The sequence below is a fragment of the Pagrus major genome, chromosome 2 (assembly GCF_040436345.1).
Source record: "Pagrus major chromosome 2, Pma_NU_1.0".
Taxonomy (NCBI): Eukaryota; Metazoa; Chordata; class Actinopteri; order Spariformes; family Sparidae; genus Pagrus; species Pagrus major.
The window spans coordinates 12,727,919-12,749,681 of NC_133216.1; the positions used below are offsets into that span (position 1 = coordinate 12,727,919).

At 38.9% G+C, this 21,763-nt stretch overlaps 4 protein-coding genes across 4 annotated transcripts; all 4 read right to left on the bottom strand.

Annotated features, from left to right (window-relative positions):
* Positions 1-756: 756 nt before the first annotated feature.
* LOC141019444 (extracellular calcium-sensing receptor-like) lies at positions 757-4,079 on the bottom strand. The gene is made up of 6 exons (XM_073494366.1): positions 3,994-4,079; positions 3,589-3,859; positions 2,688-3,491; positions 2,297-2,527; positions 1,899-2,022; positions 757-1,670 (listed from the first exon to the last, which is right to left on the bottom strand). Exons 1-6 carry the CDS (start codon positions 4,077-4,079, stop codon positions 757-759), a joined length of 2,430 nt encoding a protein of 809 aa, XP_073350467.1.
* A 1,538-nt stretch (positions 4,080-5,617) lies between these two features.
* Positions 5,618-10,203, bottom strand: LOC141019453 (extracellular calcium-sensing receptor-like). Its single transcript, XM_073494379.1, has 9 exons — positions 10,061-10,203; positions 9,365-9,653; positions 9,179-9,265; positions 8,798-8,989; positions 8,099-8,368; positions 7,835-8,038; positions 7,540-7,746; positions 6,628-6,751; positions 5,618-6,519 (listed from the first exon to the last, which is right to left on the bottom strand). The coding sequence occupies exons 1-9, from the start codon at positions 10,201-10,203 to the stop codon at positions 5,618-5,620; spliced, it is 2,418 nt and encodes an 805-aa protein (XP_073350480.1).
* Positions 10,204-15,271: 5,068 nt separating this feature from the next.
* LOC141019460 (vomeronasal type-2 receptor 26-like) lies at positions 15,272-16,436 on the bottom strand. Its single transcript, XM_073494391.1, is given in 4 exon segments — positions 15,272-15,496; positions 15,498-15,821; positions 15,823-15,993; positions 16,188-16,436. Coding segments are annotated over 4 exon segments (969 nt in total).
* Positions 16,437-17,422: 986 nt separating this feature from the next.
* Positions 17,423-19,661, bottom strand: LOC141019471 (extracellular calcium-sensing receptor-like). The gene is made up of 4 exons (XM_073494402.1): positions 19,314-19,661; positions 18,915-19,145; positions 18,480-18,603; positions 17,423-18,336 (listed from the first exon to the last, which is right to left on the bottom strand). The coding sequence occupies exons 1-4, from the start codon at positions 19,659-19,661 to the stop codon at positions 17,423-17,425; spliced, it is 1,617 nt and encodes a 538-aa protein (XP_073350503.1).
* Positions 19,662-21,763: the final 2,102 nt, after the last annotated feature.

A 21,763-nucleotide genomic window follows, 5' to 3' on the forward strand; every position in this document is an offset into this window, starting at 1 on the left:
CTTTGTAATTTTATAGTGCGTTTAATCAATTAAAATGCCATAATGACAATATTTACAATCTGTTTTAGATGTGATGAAGAAGAGTCCTGAGAATAAGGATTGTAACAATAGTTAATTTTATGTTAGCTGGTTGATTAAAGTTAGAGGTCTTGCGGATGAGGTGTCAGGTGGTCCCCACAGGAAACTTTAATGAGTTTAGTATGGAAACAGTCAGAGTTGAGTGGTAATGCCAGCATTACAATTTACTGTATGATGAAGGTAATGACTGGTAAATGGTAATTCTTTAGACTTATAATTTAAGATTGTTGCAATAATACATGCACCTTAAAATAACACTTCTAAAGTTCTAAAGCATGAATGGCCAAAAACAGCTCTGATCACAACATAGAATTAACTTTAATTCAAAAGTTTAACACAGCACTACTGTATCTGATGGCAGTTATCGAGAGAGGGGAGAAACTTTGAGTTCCCTATCTTGTTCTCTATCAAAATGTTTTGTCATTAATGAATCGTATGACCAAGATGAATATATTTCAGCTGCGAACCAAATTTCTTATACTCAATAGCATTTATGATCAAATAAAGATGAAGAAAAAGGAGACCCGAGTCAGTGTATTCATTTTAATCAGAAGTAAAAGGTCATCAACTACAAGGTTGTCTTGTGTTTCCACATTATCTGCAGACTATGCAGTAAAATTGGTTTATTTGTTGTCACACTAAGACCCTTTGTTCTGGGGGACATTTTTGAATTACATATTACAGAGTTCTTGGTTGTATTTTCCCCATCAAATGTTTTTTTGAGTTTCGTTCTGGCCTGAAGATAATAATATAACATTTTGGGAAAAAGATGCACACCAGCAAACCAAAGCTGGACGCCAGAATGGCAAATATCTCCACAGCTACAGTAAACTTGCCAGGAGAGCTGACGTATGCTGGGATGAATGTGATCCAGACTGCACAGAATATCAGCATGCTGAAGGTGATCAGTTTGGCTTCATTAAAGCTGTCTGGCAGCTTCCTAGCAAGAAAAGCAAGTATAAAACACAAGAGAGCAAGAAGTCCAATATAACTCAACACAGCCCAGAATCCAACAGCTGAACCCAGGGCACACTCTAAGATGATCTTTTCTTTATAGTACTTCATGTTCATCTTTGGATATGGTGGGCTGATTGTCAGCCAAAGGATACAAATCACAACCTGAATGAGGGTGAAAGTCAGAACACTGAGCCTCTGCTGTGTAGGACCAAACCATTTCATCATATTACTGCCTGGGAGTGTTGCTCTGAAGGCCATTAAAACCACTATAGTTTTGCCGAGAACACAAGAGATGCAGAGGACAAAGGTGATGCCAAATGCTGTGTGTCGCAGCATGCAGGACCACTCAGAGGGCCGGCCGATGAAGGTCAGAGAACACAGGAAACACAGTTTTAATGAGAAGAGTAGCAGAAAGCTCAGCTCAGAGTTGTTGGCTTTTACAATGGGGGTCTCTTTATGAGTCAAAAAAATGATCGATGTCAGAAGGGATAAAAATACACCGGCACAGCCAAATCCAGTTAAAAGTGCTCCCATGACCTCTTTGTAAGACAAGTATTCAGAAGGTTTTGGAAGACACTGATCTTTCTTTTCATTTGGCCAAAATTCAGGAGGACAGATCAGACAGTCTGGAGAATCTGTCAATGAAGTGAAATCATACAGAGATACAATCATCACACTAATAGAAAACAACAACAACAACACAACAATATATATACTGTATATATATATATATATATATATATATATATATATATATATATATATATATACATATTTTACATACATTGTTCATCATACTATCAGTCTTTTCATTTACCTCTAGCATACTCATGAATGAATTACATTTTTAAGTCCGTACTCACTTGTCTGATTACTTATTGTTCCCTCGGGGCATTCAAAGCAGTCAAAACAGCACACAGGCTTAAACTTGTTTATGGCCTTACGAGTCCCTGGTGGGCAGGGTTCTCTACAGACAGACCTTGGCACCTGATAAGGCAAAATAGCACATAAATACTAAATAATGCAACAAAATGTTTTGGATGTCAGGGGCATTGTCATGTTTCCAAAGTTCCTATGAAGAAACATTCATCAATCAGCTGTAAAAGGATCAAAATCCAAAATGTTGAGACTACCTCTCCACCCTACAACCCACAGCTAACAGAAATTCCCTTTAAGACACTTCACTGTGACTGCAACAGTATTAGGGTACCAAGAAAATCTTCCCACTCAGAGAACACATGCAACTTTCTATTGTCTTTACCTCATTACTGTTTGCTCCCCATACTATTTTGATGTTGTCTTTTAGTTTGAATTTTTCCCCTTCTGGAAAAGAGGTATCATATTGACCAATATTCACAATCGCAGCAGAGCCATCTTCTTTCATCTGCCAGTTAACTAAGTCATACTGGGCAACTGAGTCTCCATTTTCATCAAAGAAAACCTTGGCCCCACTCTGTGTCGTGAAGTTCACGTAATATATGTGTTCCAACACCTTCAGAGAGACAATTGGCACATTTTAGTATACATACCACTTGCAAAAAAGAAATCATCAAGACATTTTGTATACATGTGGAACCCTTAATGAATTAAAAAATAGAAACACTAAATACTACATAAGTATATTATGTCTGAATACATTTACTAGAACTTACTAGCTTAGGCTGAACTTCATTCTTGTTCACACAGGGCTTTCCTGTGGTGGGATTAGACCCATTTTCACATTGCAGTAGTGCATGAAGGGCATATGCCACCAAGTACACAGCTTTGTACACATTATTCTCAGGCCTGAAATGTGTCACATCTGTGTAGTCACTGGAGACTGTCCTGAGATCTTCTGTGCCAGTGCACATAACAGAGGTATTTGATGGAGAGAAGCTGCAGTCAAAGAACTTCTCCCAGATAGCTTTAATTATATCACTCTGTGGTTCATCAGAAGGTTTCAAGCTAAGTAAGAATTCACCAAGACCTGGTATGGATGCCTGAGGGAGGGCAAAGCCCATTGCTCCCTGTAAAACGTCTTTTCTCCCAACAGATGCCAGGTCTGCTTGTGTGATCCAAGACTCACTGCCGACCCACTGCTTTCCAGTTATGTTATAATTCTCCATTTTGGACAGGAATGATTTAGTGTAAGACAAGGACATAAACAACAGGACCACCTTTGATGAAGATTCTCTCAGTCTCTCTACAATAGCATCCAACTTTTCTTGAGATGTCTTAGAGAAAGGTAATCTGTATTCAACACATATGCCCACTTTCATTGCTTCCTTAATGAATTCAGCTGTACCTTTCTTCGAGTACAAACCTTCAGAATAAATAATCCCAACCCATTGCCAGTCAAAGTATTTCATAAACTGCACCAGGCCAATTATTTGGAAGCGGTCACTTGGCACAGTTCTGAAGAAGGTGGGGTATAGTCTTTTGTCACTCAAACAAGCACAGGTTGAAAGATGGCTAACCTTCAAAGAAAAAAGAAACATCTTTAAAGAAGGGATACACAAATAGGACGAAGAAAACTGGACAGTTTGCTCTAATTTCTCAAATAATTCTTCTCACCTGTGGAATGGACAGCGGGCTTAGTATGAGGTTTATGTCTTCGCTCACTCCTGAGGATGAATGGCCTAAGAAAGCCTGGATCTGACCACTGCAGCTCTTTGAATCCTCTGTATTCACAGCTTCTACGGCTGCTCGTATAAGGTTTTCACTTCCACAACCGTTGTACAGCCTATAGCCCAGACTCACTCCGGGAAGCAGCTTAGTATCTCTGTTGATCTCCTCTACAGTAAAAATCACTGTCTGGGCAAACTTCAATTCTCTGTCATTCAACCTGCAAACACAGTGTTAAATTTGAACACATAACATAACAACTTATTCCAGCTGATCATTTTGTGGCACATCAGATTGTTAACATTCTACATTGCAAAAATGTTTACATATTTTAAACATTATTAAACAACTTACTTTGTGCAGTATGCATATGGAATCGCCTGGTAGTCATTGTCTATCAGTTTGCGTGTACTACTCATAGAAAAAACTCCTCCTATCATTAGATCACCTTCTTTTGAAAATGCCCTGAACCCTGTCTGTCCGATTAATTTGCATGTTTGGCTCTCTGAGTTTGTCCTTGCCAGCAGAGTAAATAAGATAACAGTGATCCAACCCATCACGAGGCAACCTCCCCTTCACTAAAGCAATTCTGACCTGGGAGCTGACCTTTATAGCGTTTTCTACTGTCAGAGAAACATCACCAGCCAATGTCAGCACACTCTCAATTCTCTAAAGATGATTTGGTTTTTCATGCATCATTGAACTTCTGAGAAACTGATCCTGCTGATTGACATGTAGAATACAGAAAGCTTAATTTACCTCTTTAATTACCTCTGTAATTTTTGTTACTTGGGCACCTTATTCTACACTCTGGTATACTTTTTTTCTGGCATAAATGTATTATAAAAAAACATAATTCATATAAATGCAGATATAATTACAAACATACTTTAATTTAAATTTTACTAATTTTATCATGATTAAATAAGAGGGCTTCTAATACCGCCAGTAGTATTCGTCTATGATATGCAAATCTGTAAGTGCAACTGCTACATGCTATGTTTGAATACCAGCCAGCTTGTTTTTAAAAAAAGTTGGCAAAAAACTCTTCACAAGGAAGACAGTTTTGAGTCATATTTGAATTTACATGTAGAATAAAAAAAAAAAAAAATAGTTTAATTAGTTGCTTGATATGTGTGTATTTCCATAGCCATACCTCACTTACTATTGTAAGTTAGGTTTATAAATTAAAAATCCTACTTCAGGGCATTCTTCTAATTATTGTTCTTATTATATTTTTGTGAATAAAGGAAGAATGAATACCTCATGCATCTGCAGTACATTTTATTCCTTTAGTGGTATCATTTTGATACCTGATTTCATTAACGCTTATTACATTTGATTTCATGCCACAATTAATCATACATTGTTTATCCACTTGGTCATGGACAGCTGTGACTGTGGCATGTCATCCTGCAAGCCCTTTTCCCTTAAATCATAAATTTAAATGCTGCTATGTGAGGTGAAACAAATTGAAGAAACTGAAAGAGATTGATGGGCCAAAGGACAAGGGTACTAGAATGGAAAGAAAGGGAAACTGAACACAGTGAAAAAGAGAGTTTAATTATTGGTAAGATGGAAATTCCATAAAGGAAAATATAATGGACAGGAGTACACAATCAGAACATTTGCCCTCATGTTTGTCAGATTCTCCTGTGCCTGCTGTGATTGACACTACATCCTCTTATCCAAACCCCAGTGTCATAGCTTTACTCCATCAAACAAACCATACATAATAATAATAATAATAATAATAATAATAATAATAATAATAATAATGTCAACAAAAACAAAACAAAAATACAATAAATGTACATATACAATGTATACATTGTATATGTACATTTATTGTATTTTTGTTAATTAATACAAATGTGCAAAAAACATAAATTGTGAAGATTTTGAAATTGCGAAGGCACCCACCACAGATTGAATATAATATTTCTGACATATTTTTAAAAGGTTGACTTATGGCATGTTACTTCTTTTCTTTTGCCATTAGGTGCTGTTTTGTATTCTTTTCTGGCTTCAGTAAAATAATGTAACACTTTGGAGTAAACAGGCAGAACAACAAGCCAAAGCTGGAAGCCAGAATGGCAAAGGACTCCACTGCATCTGCATAATTTCCAGGGGAGCTGATATAAGCAGGGATGAATGCCAGCCACACAGCACAGAAGATAAGCATGCTAAAGGTGATAAACTTGGCCTCGTTGAAGTTGCCTGGCAACTTACGGGCCAGAAAAGCTAGAACAAAGCACAGACAGGCCTGTAGACCAATGTATCCCAGAACACACCAGAATGCGAGGCTAGAGCCCACGCTACATTCAAGTATGATCTTCGAGCGTTCATATTGTGTATTTCGGGATGGAAAAGGGGGGGCATCAATGAGCCAGGCAGCGCAGATAACCACCTGAACCTGAGTGCAACTGAAGATGATGACCCTCTGCTGCTTGGGCCCCAGCCACTTCATAATGTTGTCCCCTGGCCTGGCGGCAGTGAAAGCAGCCAACACTACCAGAGTCTTCCCCAGGATGCAGGAGAGGCAAAGTGAAAATGTGATACTGAAGGCAGTGTGGCGCAGCATGCAGGACCAAGATGTTGGCTCTCCAATGAACACCAGGGAACACAGGAAACACAGAGTCAACGCGAACAAGATGAAGAAGCTGAGTTCAGAGTTATTCACACGGACAATGGCTGTGTTTCTATGATAGAAAAAGACTGCAAAGACAGCTATAGTGAGGCAGGCACCCACCACAGAGGTCACTGTCAGGGCTATACCCAAGGAATCATAGGTCAAGAACTCTACCTTCTTGGGGATGCAGGCTGTTCTGTCTTTGTTTGACCAGAAGTCCTCAGGACAAAATGTGCACTCTATTGAATCTAAAGGGAAGAGGGTCAACATTTTCAGTATTCAAATATTACTTGATTATAATCAAATACATTACATATATTTATGGTTATGATTTATAGTCATGGTTTTAAGCTCACTTGTCTGATTGCTAATTTTGCCACTGTCACATGGTACACAGTCAAAGCAGCAAACAGGCTCCCCACGACGGACAGCCTTCCGGGACCCTGGATAACAGCTGGCACTGCATACAGACTCCGGCACCTGGGGAGCAGATAATGGCTTTCAGCTCTGCAGTGACTGAGGTGAAATTGACAGCCAATTATTCAATCAATCCATTGTCTGAAAAAACTAATTTGATAATGGCTTATTCATCTGCTTAATTATTAAACACATTATTAAGCTACTCCTCAAATGTGAAAATAAGCTGCTTTTTATGTTTAATATTTCTGTGAATTGAATGTCTTTGAATTTTGTACTGCTGGTTGGAAATTACAAGTAATTTGCAGTCATCATTTCGGACTAGAGGATTGCGATGTTGTGTCTGTTTTCTGACATTGTATAGACAACTATAAAATGTATTTAAAATATAGAATTTTTGTTTAATCATGATGCACTTTCCACTTTAGAATTTTTTTCCCCAAACTATTAGGGGAAGCTGTAATTTACACACTGTGGACTGGGTTATTGTCCATAGGGTATTTAAAGTATTTAAGTATCTGTAGTTTTAAGTCAATATGTATGAATGTGTATAAAAATTACATCAAAACAAAATCACCAGATCACTTGTGATTGTTTCAAATAATTGTTTTACTCAGAGATAAAGCCCTATATGCCTTTATGTTCAAATGCTATGTTGCATTTCCATGCATCTCTTCACATTCTACTAGTCTCTCTACTTTTTACTGTATGAATGCAAAGCCACTCACAGCAGATCCACCTTGTCCTGACCACCTGACTTACCTCCACCTCAACCTACAGAACTTCAACAGTTGGCATCTGATGAAGGTAAAAACACAGTGTGAGCAGCTTGCCTCACTCTGATGGCCTGCCCATATTATCCTGTCCTCCTGGATCACCAGCTCCTCTCCAGCAGGCTTGGTTCCATCGAACAACCCCACATTGACAAACTCAATGTTCCCGCCTGTGCCTCTCTGCCAGTTTATGATATCATAATAGGGTATGGAGTCGCCTTTCAGGTCAAAGTTCACCTCTTCCCCAGCAATGTTAAATGTTACTTCCTGTAGGTAGTATTGGAGCTTGAAAACCAAGAGATAATATGAATTATTCTAAAATACTTCAAGATTTTCAATGTGTTATTTTTGCAGTTAGAAAACAGGACCCTACCTGCCAGGGTTGTATGTTGTTGCTTGGAGCACATGAGTTGTTTTGGAAGGGCCCACTGCCTGGTTGACAGAGAAGAAGGTTGTGGAGGGAATGAGCAATCGCATATACAGCCTTATAGACATTATACGCCACTCTAGGGCTGGATGTATTCATGTAGGCTGAATGCTGCTCCAACAGGGACTCCTGCCCTGAGCAGGGAGGCAACTGAGAGCCTGAGGACAGAGAAAGACTGCAACCATACAGAGCCTCCCACAGCTCCTGAACCAGGAGATTATTGGGATACATCTGAGGGTTTACTGTCTGCAGGTAGTCACTGAGTCTGGATATATGTCCTTTCCTGATGCCAAACCCAATGGTGCCCCCCATGTAGGGGTAATACTCGCTGCCTGTAAAGACAGACGCTGTGACCCAGGCCTCACTAGCTACCCACTGGATTCCAGTGATGTTCTTCATCATGTAATCTTCCAAGAAAGGTGTCATCTCCCCCTCGGCTGAAAATACCACCACCACTTTTGCCAAAGACCTTCGCATCACCTTTACAGAGAAGCAGATGATGGAGGAGGAAAGAGTTTCACACGGAAAAGAGAGGGCAAAAACAAGACAGGGTTAAAAGAAGTTACTTTGAGTAAGACTTGTGCATAATGTAAAATAACTGTTTATTCTTTATATTTCCTCACTGTATGCAGGACTTGAAATTTTACACATATCTTAATAAATAAAAGACAATGTGGGAAAAGCCGTGCAAGCCAATACCCCTCCCCTTCATAGGTCCAACTTGGGGACACTGAGACACTGTAAGCAGCACATAGACTGCAATTTTCAGCAGGATTGTCTAATATTTTATGACAAAATAACAGAAACATTCTACACTTTAAAGGTACTTATGTGTAATCAGCACCTACTATCAAATGGTCTTGAGGTGAAAACCTCTTTAACACTATAAAACTTTGTCTTTGTATCTACCTGGATGATCTCCAGTGCCCTCTGGCGATTGTAGAGCAGAGGGATCATTTCTTGGTATGCTACACACACCTTGGTACCCTGTAATTCTCTGAGTAAACCTTGCACAGCAAAGCGCCCGTATTCATGGTCCCCTCGCACCAGCCCCACCCAAGTCCAGTTGAAACGCACCAGCAGCTGAGCAATGGCCTTCACCTGTGTTCAACAGAAATGAGTGTCAACTCACTTTGTCTGAAAACACAGATATTGAAAAAGAAAAAAAGATCATTTAAATCGTATATTTTCATAAAACCACACTAGATGATATAGAAATATATGACATTTTCAGAAGATATCTTTTTACTGCTAAAGCACTGAAAGGTTATCAAAATGCCAGACTTTCACCTGATAGTCATCATTAGGGATTACTCTGAAGAAGGTAGGAAATTTTCTTCTGTCAGTGAGACATGCACATGATGAAAAGTAGCTGATCTGTGTGAACAAGGACAAAGATTGTACACTTAAGGAGTACAGTAAACCACATTATAGGATGACATGTTGATGTTTTTTGGGGAATTACACATGAATTACCATCGGGATTCTGAATGGCTGCAGGATTCTCGACACCACGATAGACTGAGCAGAACCAGATTCCCCAATTATAGCAAGGAGCGGAGAGGCACCACTGCACATGGGAGAGTCGTTCTCGCTCAGCCCGTTAAGGACAGCCATAGCAGCCCTCTGGCCGGTCAATGGATATGCACACGAATCAAAGATTTTATATCCAAGGGTGTAATTGGGCAATAGCTCAGTCCTCTGATTAATCTCCTCCACTGCCAGCCTCATAGTCTGTGCCCAGCGAAAAGCCCTGGGGTCAAAGCTGCAACCCAGTAGACACACATGAACACAGCAAGTACAAAAAAAGGTAAATTCAAAGGCAGATTTGATGTTTTTAATTTTAAAAGTTAAATTGAATTGCATCTTTGCAAGACTTTTTGGAAATTATCAGTTAATCAGGTACCCATAAAATAAAGCATTATATATTCTTGTAAGTTTCTTTCTGGAACCTAAATCTCTCGAACTCAAAGTGCAAATCAGTTTAAAGCGACCATTGTACATGGGAATTTTTCTTACATGTCAGGCTTAATTTATATTGCATCCTAAAATCTGGTGAATATATATATAAAAAAAGATACATAACATTGATTAAGACTTTCACAACATTTTTTTTGTTGGCATTTGATTGGACTCAAACTATAATTTCCAATGCACATATATTAAACTCACCCATTGCACTTCACTGGTGGTGGTCTGTAGGTGCTGTTGATGTCTGGCATCTCCTGGTTATAGTGAAGGGGGAAGATCCCCCCGATAACATAGTCACCCTTGGCCACAAAGCCTGGATGAAAGCTGTTGTGAAGCGTACACATTTTGGCTGCAGATGGAGGTGCAGAGGTGACGCTAGCAATCGTGTTATAAGTTATAGTGAGGACACACACAGAGTAAAGCAAAGCAAATGAAACAAGTAGAGTCATATTGTTACAGAGCCTCCAAAAGAGAGAGAAAGAGCATGGAATTAGGCAAGCTATATACAGTATGTGACCTTCGCATTTTTGCATCATCAAGACATCAAGACATTGGACATCAGCAGCCCCGCCTGATTTACTAAAGTGGGTTGATGCAGATTGAATGATGAAAAATAACTGATGTAACACGACAAAGGCACTGGGAATAAAAAACAAACAAACAAACAAACATATTTTTGTGGATGCATATTCATCTCCCAGTTTATTAGGTATATACCTAGTTAAAACTGATGCAGTCTAATGTGATAAATCCAACCTTAATGAAAATTCTAATGATCAGTTCTGCAAATCTGTATTTTTGTTGCCTTTTTGGAGGCTGTAGTTTGTGGCACTCTTAGAATGTATTATGTACATGCTTTGCTTAAAGTGACTACAAGGAAGCTTTAAGTGTTTATGAAACAGTCTCGTGATTCCTTTGATGATTATAAATGACCTGTAACAGCAAATGAGACCATCAGCGAAAAGAGTTATTATTAATGCCTGTGCTTGGGTCCGATCACATATATAGTATATATCACATATAAAATCACACATAAGGGCCAGTAGCTTAGTTGGTAGAGCATGTGTCCCATGTACAGAGGCTATGTCCTTGCAGCAGTGGTCCAGGGTTCAACTCCAACCTATGGTCCTTTGCTGCATGTCATCCCCCCTCTCTATCATCCCCATTTTGTGTCATCTCTCTAAGCTGTCCTGTCAATAAAACCGTGGAAAGGACAAAAAATACATTTAAAAAACATCACGATCCATCCTGCGGTCTTTCTGTCACTCGCTTCCTGCCGCCAGCAGGTGCTAGCAAAGATCAAAAATAGAAAATTCCCTTGTAGTCACTTTAAAGGTCCTCTTTATAGGAAGTTAATTTTTGAGTCTCATTCCAATTTATCAAAAATTGTGGAATAAAATGAAATAAAAAAATGGAATGAAAATATGTGGAACTGTAACATTTTGGTTTATATTGAGACTTGGCTCAACCCTTTGGTCCAGGACGTTGCCATTGTACTTAAGTGGCTCTCCATTTATTGCCAGATCCGGACAATACAATCAGAAAAGAGCAAGGGTGTCTGCTTTATGATCAACAACTAATGGTGCTCAGACATAGCATTATTTCTACAGACTGCTCTCCTAACCTAGAGCATGGTTGATTTACAACCCCAATTCCAAAAAAGCAGTGCAGAAAGGAGGCCAACAGGATCATCACAGACCCCAATCACCCCACTCAATTCCCTTACTCCTGTGATCAAAAATGTTGATCTGAAGCTAAGTTCTAAGACTTTTCTGTACATTGTTTTCTATAAATAATAAATACTGCAACTTCTGCTAAACCCATATCTATTTTAGGTTTAAATTAACAACTTCTGGTTAGTCCCACCCACTTTTAGTTTAGGTCCAGATAGAGATAATTTGTTTGACTTATAGAGCATATATATCTATACTTGCAAACATCCCAGTATCACAGTAAATATACTGGATACCTGTCTACCACAGTATGCTGTTTTATTTTATTCTATTCTTATAATTCTGCTCTAATCTATGTCTTCGATTCAAATTTTTCCTTCTGTGATTTTCTTTGTATACATCTCAAATTTCAAATTTCCGTATTTTAAAATCAGTAAATAATCTTCCATTTTAACAACTGGGTAGTGAAGTCGTCAAATTCCTTTTCTTTTTCATTTCAAGTGCAGGTAGAATTCTGCACCACCTAATGTTTGAACGGTGGTATTGTTCTGTGAAATGTGATACTTGTTCAACAGCCTTTTCAGTGATCCAAATGGTGCAGAAGGTTAACTATTGTTTGCTATAATAACAGGTGAGCTATTTTGCATCCTGCAGCTGTCTGAGCAACCAAAGGGACTTCATGTGCACCATGCCAAGTGACGCCTTCCAGATCAGAGCCCTGGCCCGTCTGGTTAGTTATTTTGGCTGGACCTGGGTGGGAGTAATTGGGGTGGAATCTGATTATGCTCGCTTTGCCATCCAGCTCTTTCTGCAGGAATCAGAGCAATATGGTGTGTGTGCTGCCTACACTCATTTCTACCCTGTAGTCCTGAGTCAGCAGGCTCTAGATGAGCTTCTGGATGTTATTCAGGTACCTATGTGGTGTGAATCTCATGAATTTGTGTGTATATATATATAAACCTGAGTACAGCTTTTGCACACCTTAAGATCTACAGGTGCATAGGAGAACACAGAGGGCCAACAAAATCTGTCAGCTTTACTTGCAAGTAAATTTAATGACAACAATGTTTCGGTATTTAGACCTTCATCAGGTTGTCACCTTCATCTTTACTTTTACCTTCATGAAGGTCTAAGTCTGAGTTATTTTCTTTATATATAAACCTGCAATTACTGCATTTTAAGCAAATTGGTCTTCGATAAGTCAGACAAAAGAATTAGAAATGTGACTTTGAATATTTTTTCTAAAAGTGTAGCTACCTAACTACACTTTTAGAAAAAAATATTCACTATAAAATAAATATAAATAAATATTCAATTTACGTATAAAAATTGAAAAAAGAGTGAAAAAGAAGTCAAATGCACCAGATTTATTGTTTAGATGATTTGTTTTTCTTTCCACCCTCAGCTTCTCCACTACATGAAGCATACACATTTTTCAGCACTGAGGGAGAAAGTCAACTTTGACCAAAACGGTGACCCCATTGCATATTATGACCTTTTGAACTGGCAAAGCATGCCTGACGGTTCACTACATTTGGTAAAAGTAGGTTCCTACGATGGCTCTTTGCCTGCTGGACGAAGCCTGGTCATAAATGACTCAGTAATTCAGTGGCCTGTTGGGAAGCAGGTGTGTTTACTGCAAACAGGCTTGAGGCCATGTTCACCTCTTAGACTGTTGTATGTACTGCTGATCAACACATCAGTTAATTTGTTCTTGTTCATGTGCACTTTTGAACAAGCAGAAGAAAATGTCGCCATCAAATATAATCTACTCAAGCTGACATCAATTACAATGTTGCAGACAATAAGCCCACATTGTGATGACAATTTAAGTATAATTACCATGTGATAGCTACATTTGTGAATGGGTGATAGCTGAGGTGATAACAGAGTGAAAATTGTATTTTACCAATATAATTCAATCATGTATTATTGTAGTTGAGCTCTTCAATTAAAAATAATTTCTTTAAAATAAATCAGATCAGACCTTTGGTGAAACAGAGTCTTTAGAGTATTGCATAACAAAGCAGAGATGTTGGTGAATATTGACTGAAATCAGTGTCTTTCTGAGTGGCTGAATTTTGCCTCTCAGGCTTCCCGGTCTGTGTGCAGTGACAGTTGGCCTCCAGGTTCCCGCATCGCCAGGAGACTGAACAAGACTGAACAGTGAAAGACTGAACAGTGAAATGAAAACTGAGTGCCGTAAAAAACATTACAATCATTAGCATAACGTTACTACCTATAATGTTCCTATATTTTATTTGGACGCGCAGCCAACATGAATCTAACTTGCTTGCCATTGGCAAATCACTACATCAGCAAACTCCACACAGCATCCAACTTCAGACCTACGCCACACAGATAAGCTTAGCTTAGGTAACACTTAGCTTATTATCTTCCCTACTGTGCATCCCTCTTGGCTAGAAGAAAGCAATCTTTAGTTATACGCCTTTGCTTTGTACATAATATATTGTTGGCTATAATCAACAGTTGTCATAATCACAGCTTAGTATGACTGACTATGTTAGCTGGTGCCCACTGAGCAGGCAACGTCTGTGGACGTCCAAAACAGGTTGATATCATGTCCGTCGGGCCAGGACATGATCTGGACGTCCATTGCCAGCCAAAATTAGCTGATAAATGATGTTGAGAAAAGACATCCAGTCAGGCCATAATCTAGACATCCACTGACATCCAGAATTAGTTGAGAATAGACATTCATACTGGCTATGATCTGGATGTCCACTGACAGCCAGAATTAGTCGATAAATGACATATAAACGTCTATGCAAAGTCCAGAAAAGACGTATAAAAAACTTTCAATCTGGCTCCCGAGAGGACGTCTTTCAGACATCTTGGATGTCCATAAATGACGTCTAAAAGCTGTGATCTAGACCACTTTTTGCTCACTGGGTGGAGTCATTAGGCAAGCTAGCAAACTAAGATTTCCACTCAGATAGCATTTTGTGAGCGTTAACATTAGCGAGCAAGCTACAGTAAGGTTAGCCAGCTCGCAGTAACTTTGCTATCCAGCACGGCTCCTGTGCTGGCCTGCGATGCCAGTAGACATTCAATATGCAATGCAATGTTCAAACAGCAAGCCAGCCAATCTACCAACCAGATTAGCCCTGGAAATCTAGATCAGGTAGTTGACATGAGCCCCTCAAGACAGTAGTTTGGCAACAATTTGTCTGCATAAGCAAGCAACCACATGTAGCTAACATTAGCCAACTAAAGCCACAATATCACAATATAGCTCACATGCTTTACAAAAATGTTATCTTTGACTTTGTGTTGGAGTTCATGTTGTGGTAGGCGATGGTCATTTGTTGAAGTCAGCAAATTTCATTTCTAAGCTAATGTTAAATAGTGTACAGTATTTATATATACCATATCTATATTAATAATTACAACTTTATTTAACATTGCAGTCACATACACACAGGGAAATCATTTATTATAAAATAGTTTAAAAAACATGGTACTGCATCATTTAATGGTTTTGTCAACTAATGTTAATCCATCCATCAAATAATGGTTAATAATTCCCACTCATGGTTTTCACCGAGAGTATTGTAAATCTTGTGCATCTTTAATGTCATAATGTATATGAAGCAAATACATTTGATTTAAAGATGCAAAATCTGTTCTGTAAAATGCTACATAAAGTTACCATACTCATACAACTACTTAGAAGTAAGTGGCAGTGTGTAGCATCATCTACTAAGATAAATTAAAGTCATATTTTTTTATTATTTCCCATTACATTTTTCTTCGTATTTTTCTCTGGCTTGATCAATATTATGTAACATTTAGGTGCAAAAATGCTAATTAATAAGCCAAATGCTGAGGACAAAATTGCAAATATTTCAACAGCTACAGTGAACTTACCAGGAGAGCTGACATATGCTGGGATAAAGGTAATCCCGACAGCACAGAATATCAGCATGCTGAATGTTATAAAATTTGGCCCCATTAAAGTTATCAGGCAACTTTCTTGCTAGAAATGCCAGGACCAAACATATTATTGCAAGGATTCCTATGTACCCCAGCACTGCATAGAAAGCAGCTTCAGAGCCTGTGTTACATTCTAAAATGATCTTCTTATTGCTGTATTTGAAAACCATGTCTGGGAAAGGAGGTTTCAAGGTAAGCCACAACACACATATCACTATCTGAATCAAAGTGCAGAAGCAAACTATGATCCTTTGCTGTGCAGGACCAAACCTCCCTGCAACTTTGTTGCCAGGAATTGTGGCTTTGAAAGCCGTAACAACAACAATAGTTTTTTCCCAAAACACAGGAAATACAAAGCGCAAATGTCACACCGAAGGCTGTGTGGCACAGCATGCATGTCCAGACTGTGGGTCTGCCGAGGAAAGTGAGGGGACAGAGAAAACACAAAAAAAGTGAAAACAACGGGAAACAGCTGAGTTCAGAGTTGCTGGCCTTGATCACAAAAAAACAAAAAATCAATGAGGCAGCACGTTAATGAATCTCGAGGTAAACGACTATAGTGAGTCTGCATTGCTATTTAGCATGATACCAACATAGGGCGATGCATACATTTCAATTGGACAATAGGCGTCAAGTTGACTCTTGCTCACTCACCTCAACAAGTTACAATAGCGGTTGTTAAGATGGACATAATTTACCACTTTGGCAGTCACAGCTGTCTCTAGGCGAAGGGAGAGCACCAGGCCCGGTGGCGGAGTAGTAGTGGGCAGAACTTGCCTGTCCACTCTACCTAACCGGTCCAGGGACACTTTGGCAGCAAAGCGGCTCCGGAGGATGAGTAACACCGAGAGGAGCTGAAGAAGACCAGGACAGAAGCAGAAGGGGTCGGTGTGTTTGCTTGCTGCAAGGCTGCAGTGCATAGCAAACTCCATCATCATGATGGGCATGATAGGCTGTGCATAAGCCAGGGCTTATTCGCTATGTGCTTTTGCATTTAATTCATACTCATTAAACTATCGAACATTTTATTTTATTAACTATTTTCTTAGAAGTATGGTTTAGACCAGCTCAGTTTGGAAATTGTCATGATTTGACTTTTTGCTGTGAATTGGCGCAATACAAATAAAGATTGATTTATTGATTAATTGATGATGGATTATTGCTATCGATGACGTGTCTATCAGAGTGGCTGAGACACACCATTGAATCCCATCAAAAGGATTTTGAAGCTGTATTTAGATAAAATAGTTACATAATGTTGCTACAAAACTGACCTGATGTTTTTTGTTTGATCAGAAATAAGCCTAAACCTGAAATTTAAATATTAACAGTCAACTGACGTCCAGAGAAGAAGTTTTTAATAATGTGATGTACAAAATGTTTAAACAATGATAGTGACCACCTCAGGTTCACCACCTATCATTCAGTTCACCAATGCTGTTGTAAGTCCTGCAGCTAACCAACTATGGATATTTGGAAGGGCACTTAAAAATGGTAGTGACACATCTTTACCATTCATACCCAAATCAATGCATATCAAGTGGAGTGGTGAACACATGTTTTTGCATAGTACCTAACCAACAAATTGACACCTTGATGGCGGATATTGATAGAGGAAAGAATGTTTTGTGCTACCTATCATTTTGACTTTTACAATATTTCTTAGTTTGTTCTAGAATACCCCACTACACAACTGCAAGTTGAAACATTTTGGTTGATTTCATAGACTGTATACAGTATGATCAAAAGAAACACAGGAAAGAACACAAGTCAGTGTATTTAATTTATTCAATACATCGCAACAAGTGAAAGGTCATGATTTAGGCTCCAACAATGTCTTGTGTTTCTACATTATCTATCAGACTATTCAGCAAAGTGGGTTTATTTATGGTCACAGTCTTGCTATTTGTTTTAGAGGACACTAAACTACACATTAAAGAGTTATTGGTTGTATTTTCCCCATCATGTGTTTTTTTGAGTTTTGTTCTGGTCTGAAGATAATAATATAACATTTTGGGAAAAAAATGCATGCCAGCAAACCAAAACTGGATGCCAGGATGGCAAATATTTCCACAGCTACAGTAAACTTGCCAGGAGAGCTGACATATGCTGGGATGAATGTGATCCAGACTGCACAGAATATCAGCATGCTGAAGGTGATCAGTTTGGCTTCATTAAAGCTGTCTGGCAGCTTCCTAGCAAGAAAAGCAAGTATAAAACACAGGAGAGCAAGAAGCCCGATATAACTCAACACAGCCCAGAATCCAACAGCTGAACCCAGGGCACACTCTAAGATGATCTTTTCTTTATAGTACTTCATGTTCATCTTTGGGAATGGAGGGCTGATTGTCAGCCAAAGGATACAAATCACAACCTGAATGAGGGTGAAAGTCAGAACACTGAGCCTCTGCTGTGTTGGACCAAACCATTTCATGACATTGCTGCCTGGAAGTGTTGCTCTGAAGGCCATTAAAACTACTATAGTTTTGCCGAGAACACAAGAGATACAAAGGACAAAGGTGATCCCAAATGCTGTGTGTCGCAGCATGCAGGACCACTCAGAGGGCCGGCCGATGAAGGTCAGAGAACACAAGAAACACAGGGTCAAGGAGAAGAGCAGCATGAAGCTCAGTTCAGAGTTGTTGGCTTTTACAAGGGGAGTCTCTTTATGAGCTAAAAAAATGATTGATGTCAGAAGGGATAAAAATACACCGACACAGCTAAATCCAGTTAAAAGTGCCCCCATGACCTCTTTGTAAGACAAGTATTCAATAGGTTTTGGACGACACTGATCTTTATTTTCATTTGGCCAGAATTTGGAAGGACAGTTCAAACAGTCTGGAGAATCTGTAAAAGAAGTGAAATCAAACAAAAATCCAGAAAAATTCAATATTTACACTATAAGAAAACATTTTTTGAATTCCATGTCATTTAATTTATCATTACTACAATGTACATGAATTAAATTTCATTTTGAAGTCCTTACTCACTTGTCTGATTACTTATTGTTCCCTCCGGGCATCCAAAGCAGTCGAAACAGCACACTGGTTTGAACTTGTTTATGGCCTTACGAGTCCCTGGTGGGCATGGTTCTCTGCAGACAGACCTTGGCACCTGATTAGGCAAAATACAGCATGTAAAACTCAGTAATGGAACCAAATATTTTGTACATCAATGACATTGCAATGGAAAATTTCCTATGGATTTAGGTTATCATTTAGCTGTGAAAGGACCAAGACTCAATAAAATTACATTCTCTACCATTATGAAGCCACCTCTCCATCCTCCAAATTCCATATGTGCATGAGCTGACCTCCACCAGGTCAGCTAAGGTTGATACACTTTAAGATTCATCACCTCTACATAAGGTAGCAAGACACTCGCAGAGAAACTGGGTTACACATACAAACTTTCATTCACATTACCTCATTACTGTTTGCTCCCCAAACTATTTTGATGTTGTCTTTTAGTTTGAATTTTTCCCCCTCTGGAAAAGAACTATCATAATGACCAACATTCACAATCTCAGCAGAGCCATCTTCTTTCATCTGCCAGTTAACTAAGTCATACTGGGCAACTGACTCTCCATTTTCATCAAAGAAAACTTTGGCCCCATTCTGTGTGGTGAAGTTCACATACTTAATATGTTCCAACACCTATAGAGACAATCAGCACATTAAAGCATACACACAGCTGGCATTTAGTATTAAATTGAGTCTTGTCTGAATACTTAACTTTTCATTTTGTTGTGTGTGCTTAACACAAAAATAGAAACACTCAATATAATAAGTAAACTATGCCTGAATACGTTTACTAGAACTTACTAGCTTCGGCTGAACTTCACTCTTGTTCACACAGGGCTTTCCTGTTGTGGGATTTGACCCATTGCTACATTGCAGTAGTGCATGAAGGGCATATGCAACCAAGTACACAGCTTTGTACACATTATTCTCAGGCCTGAAATGTGTCACATCTGTGTAGTCACTGGAGACTGTTCTGAGATCCTCTGTGCCAGTGCACATAGCAGAGGTATTTGATGGAGAAAAGCTGCAGTCAAAGAACTTCTCCCAGATAGCTTTAATTATATCACTCTGTGGTTCATCAGAAGGTTTCAAGCTGAGTAAGAATTCACCAAGACCTGGTATGGATGCCTGAGGGAGGGCAAAGCCCATTGCCCCCTGTAAAATGTATTTTCGCTCAACAGACGCCAGGTCTGCTTGTGTGATCCAAGACTCACTGCCAAGCCACTGCTTTCCAGTTATGTTATAATTCTCCATTTTGGACAGTAACACTTCAGTGTAAGACAAGGTCATAAACAACAGGACCACGTTTGAAGAAGAATCCCTTAGTGTCTCTACAATAGCATCCAACTTTGAAATGATTTGAGATGTCTTAGAGAAAGGTAATCTGTATTCAACACATATGCCCACTTTCATTGCTTCCTTAGTGAATTCAGTTGTACCTTGTTCTGCGTACAAGTCTTCAGAATAAATAATCCCCACCCAACGCCAGTCAAAGTATTTCATAAGCTGCACCAGAGCGATGCTTTGGAAGCGGTCACTTGGCACAGTTCTGAAGAAGGTGGGGTATAGCCTTTTGTCACTCAAACAAGCACAGGTTGAAAAATGGCTTACCTAAAAAAAACATGTTAACTACAATGAATCCAAATAGTTTTTTTAAGATGCAGAAATGTAAATAAAACAATAGGACATTCAAAATTGGACAAATTGCAGTCATTTACCAATCATATATTTTCACCTGTGGAATGGACAGGGGGCTTAATATGATGTTTATGTCTTTACTTATTCCAGAGGATGAATGACCTATGAGAGCTTGAATCTGACCAGTGCAGCCCTTTGAATCTTCCCCATTTACAGCGTCTATGGCGGCTCGTATCTGGTTTTCACTCCCACAGCCATTAAACAGCCTGTAGCCCAGACTCACTCCAGGAAGGAGCTTTCCATCTCTATTGATCTCCTCCACAGTAAAAATCACTGTCCGGGCAAACTTTAATTCCCTGTCATGCCAACTGCAAACCGAGTGTTTGTTATTACAGCTTAACATTTTCAGATCAACACATAAAATATGCTACTTGTCTACACTTGTAACATATTTTAAGCACAGTCACTTACTTTTTGCAGTATTTATATGGAAGTGTCTGGTAGCCATTATCTACCAGTATGTCTCTCCCACTTAAGGAGAAAACACCACCTATCATAAGATCACCTTCTTTTGAAAATTCCATGAACCCTGTCTGCTGGATCAATTTGCATGTTTGCTTCTCTGACTTTGTCCTTGCCAGCAGAGCGAATAAAAAAATAATGATCCTACCCATCACAAGGCAACCTCCCCTTCACTTAAGCAGTTCTGACCTTGGGGCTGATCTTTATAACTTTGTCTACCATAGGAGAATCACAAGCACAATTTTTTCTTTTTTTCCACACGTCACTACACCGTAAGGAACAGATTCTGTTAAAGTCAATTTCCAAAAATGTTGCGGAAAAACTCTTTCCCGTTTTGTACAGTACAAATTTCTCTACATGGTATAACCAGTATCAAAAGTATAGGTTTAATACTTTGTGCATGGAGAAAATGTATTTATTAATGGAATACCTTCATGAACTATCAGGAATATAATGAATGAATTGACACAATCTAATGTTTAACTTAATGCAAGAACGACATTTTAACAACTAACATTTATCAGTCATGAGAGAAAGTAATGATGTCCATGTCTTCTTCATACATAAGTTAGCAGTAAAATGAACAGGCCAAAATACTGATCAGTCTCAGCATGTATTCTGTTGAATTACAAGTGTTGTAATCATGATTACCTAAGTATAACTTTTTCATGACTAACATAAATTATGATTATTCTTATTATTATCATTACTACTACATTATATTGCACTGCATTTATTAACTGAAGCCTTTATCCAAAATAACATACAGTATGTGCATTCAACCATGTGGATTGAAACCCAAAACTGCTGGAGTCATGCAAGTACATGAACTTCATCAAATATGCAGGACTGCTTTAATTCAGAAGCAATGAGAGATAGAGAATAGTTTTCAGTCTGTGACAGAAGATGTGTATAGTTTCTGCGATCCTGGTGGAAATTAGAATACCCTTCTACCATTGTTGAGCAAGGACAGCAAATAATAACCATTGTTTGGGTTGTAGCTGGGCCTCCCTCTGAGGGAGGGTGTACCAAACCGATTGACAGTAGCAGAGCATAGTGGACAGGATATGGTGCATGGTATGAAACTGAGC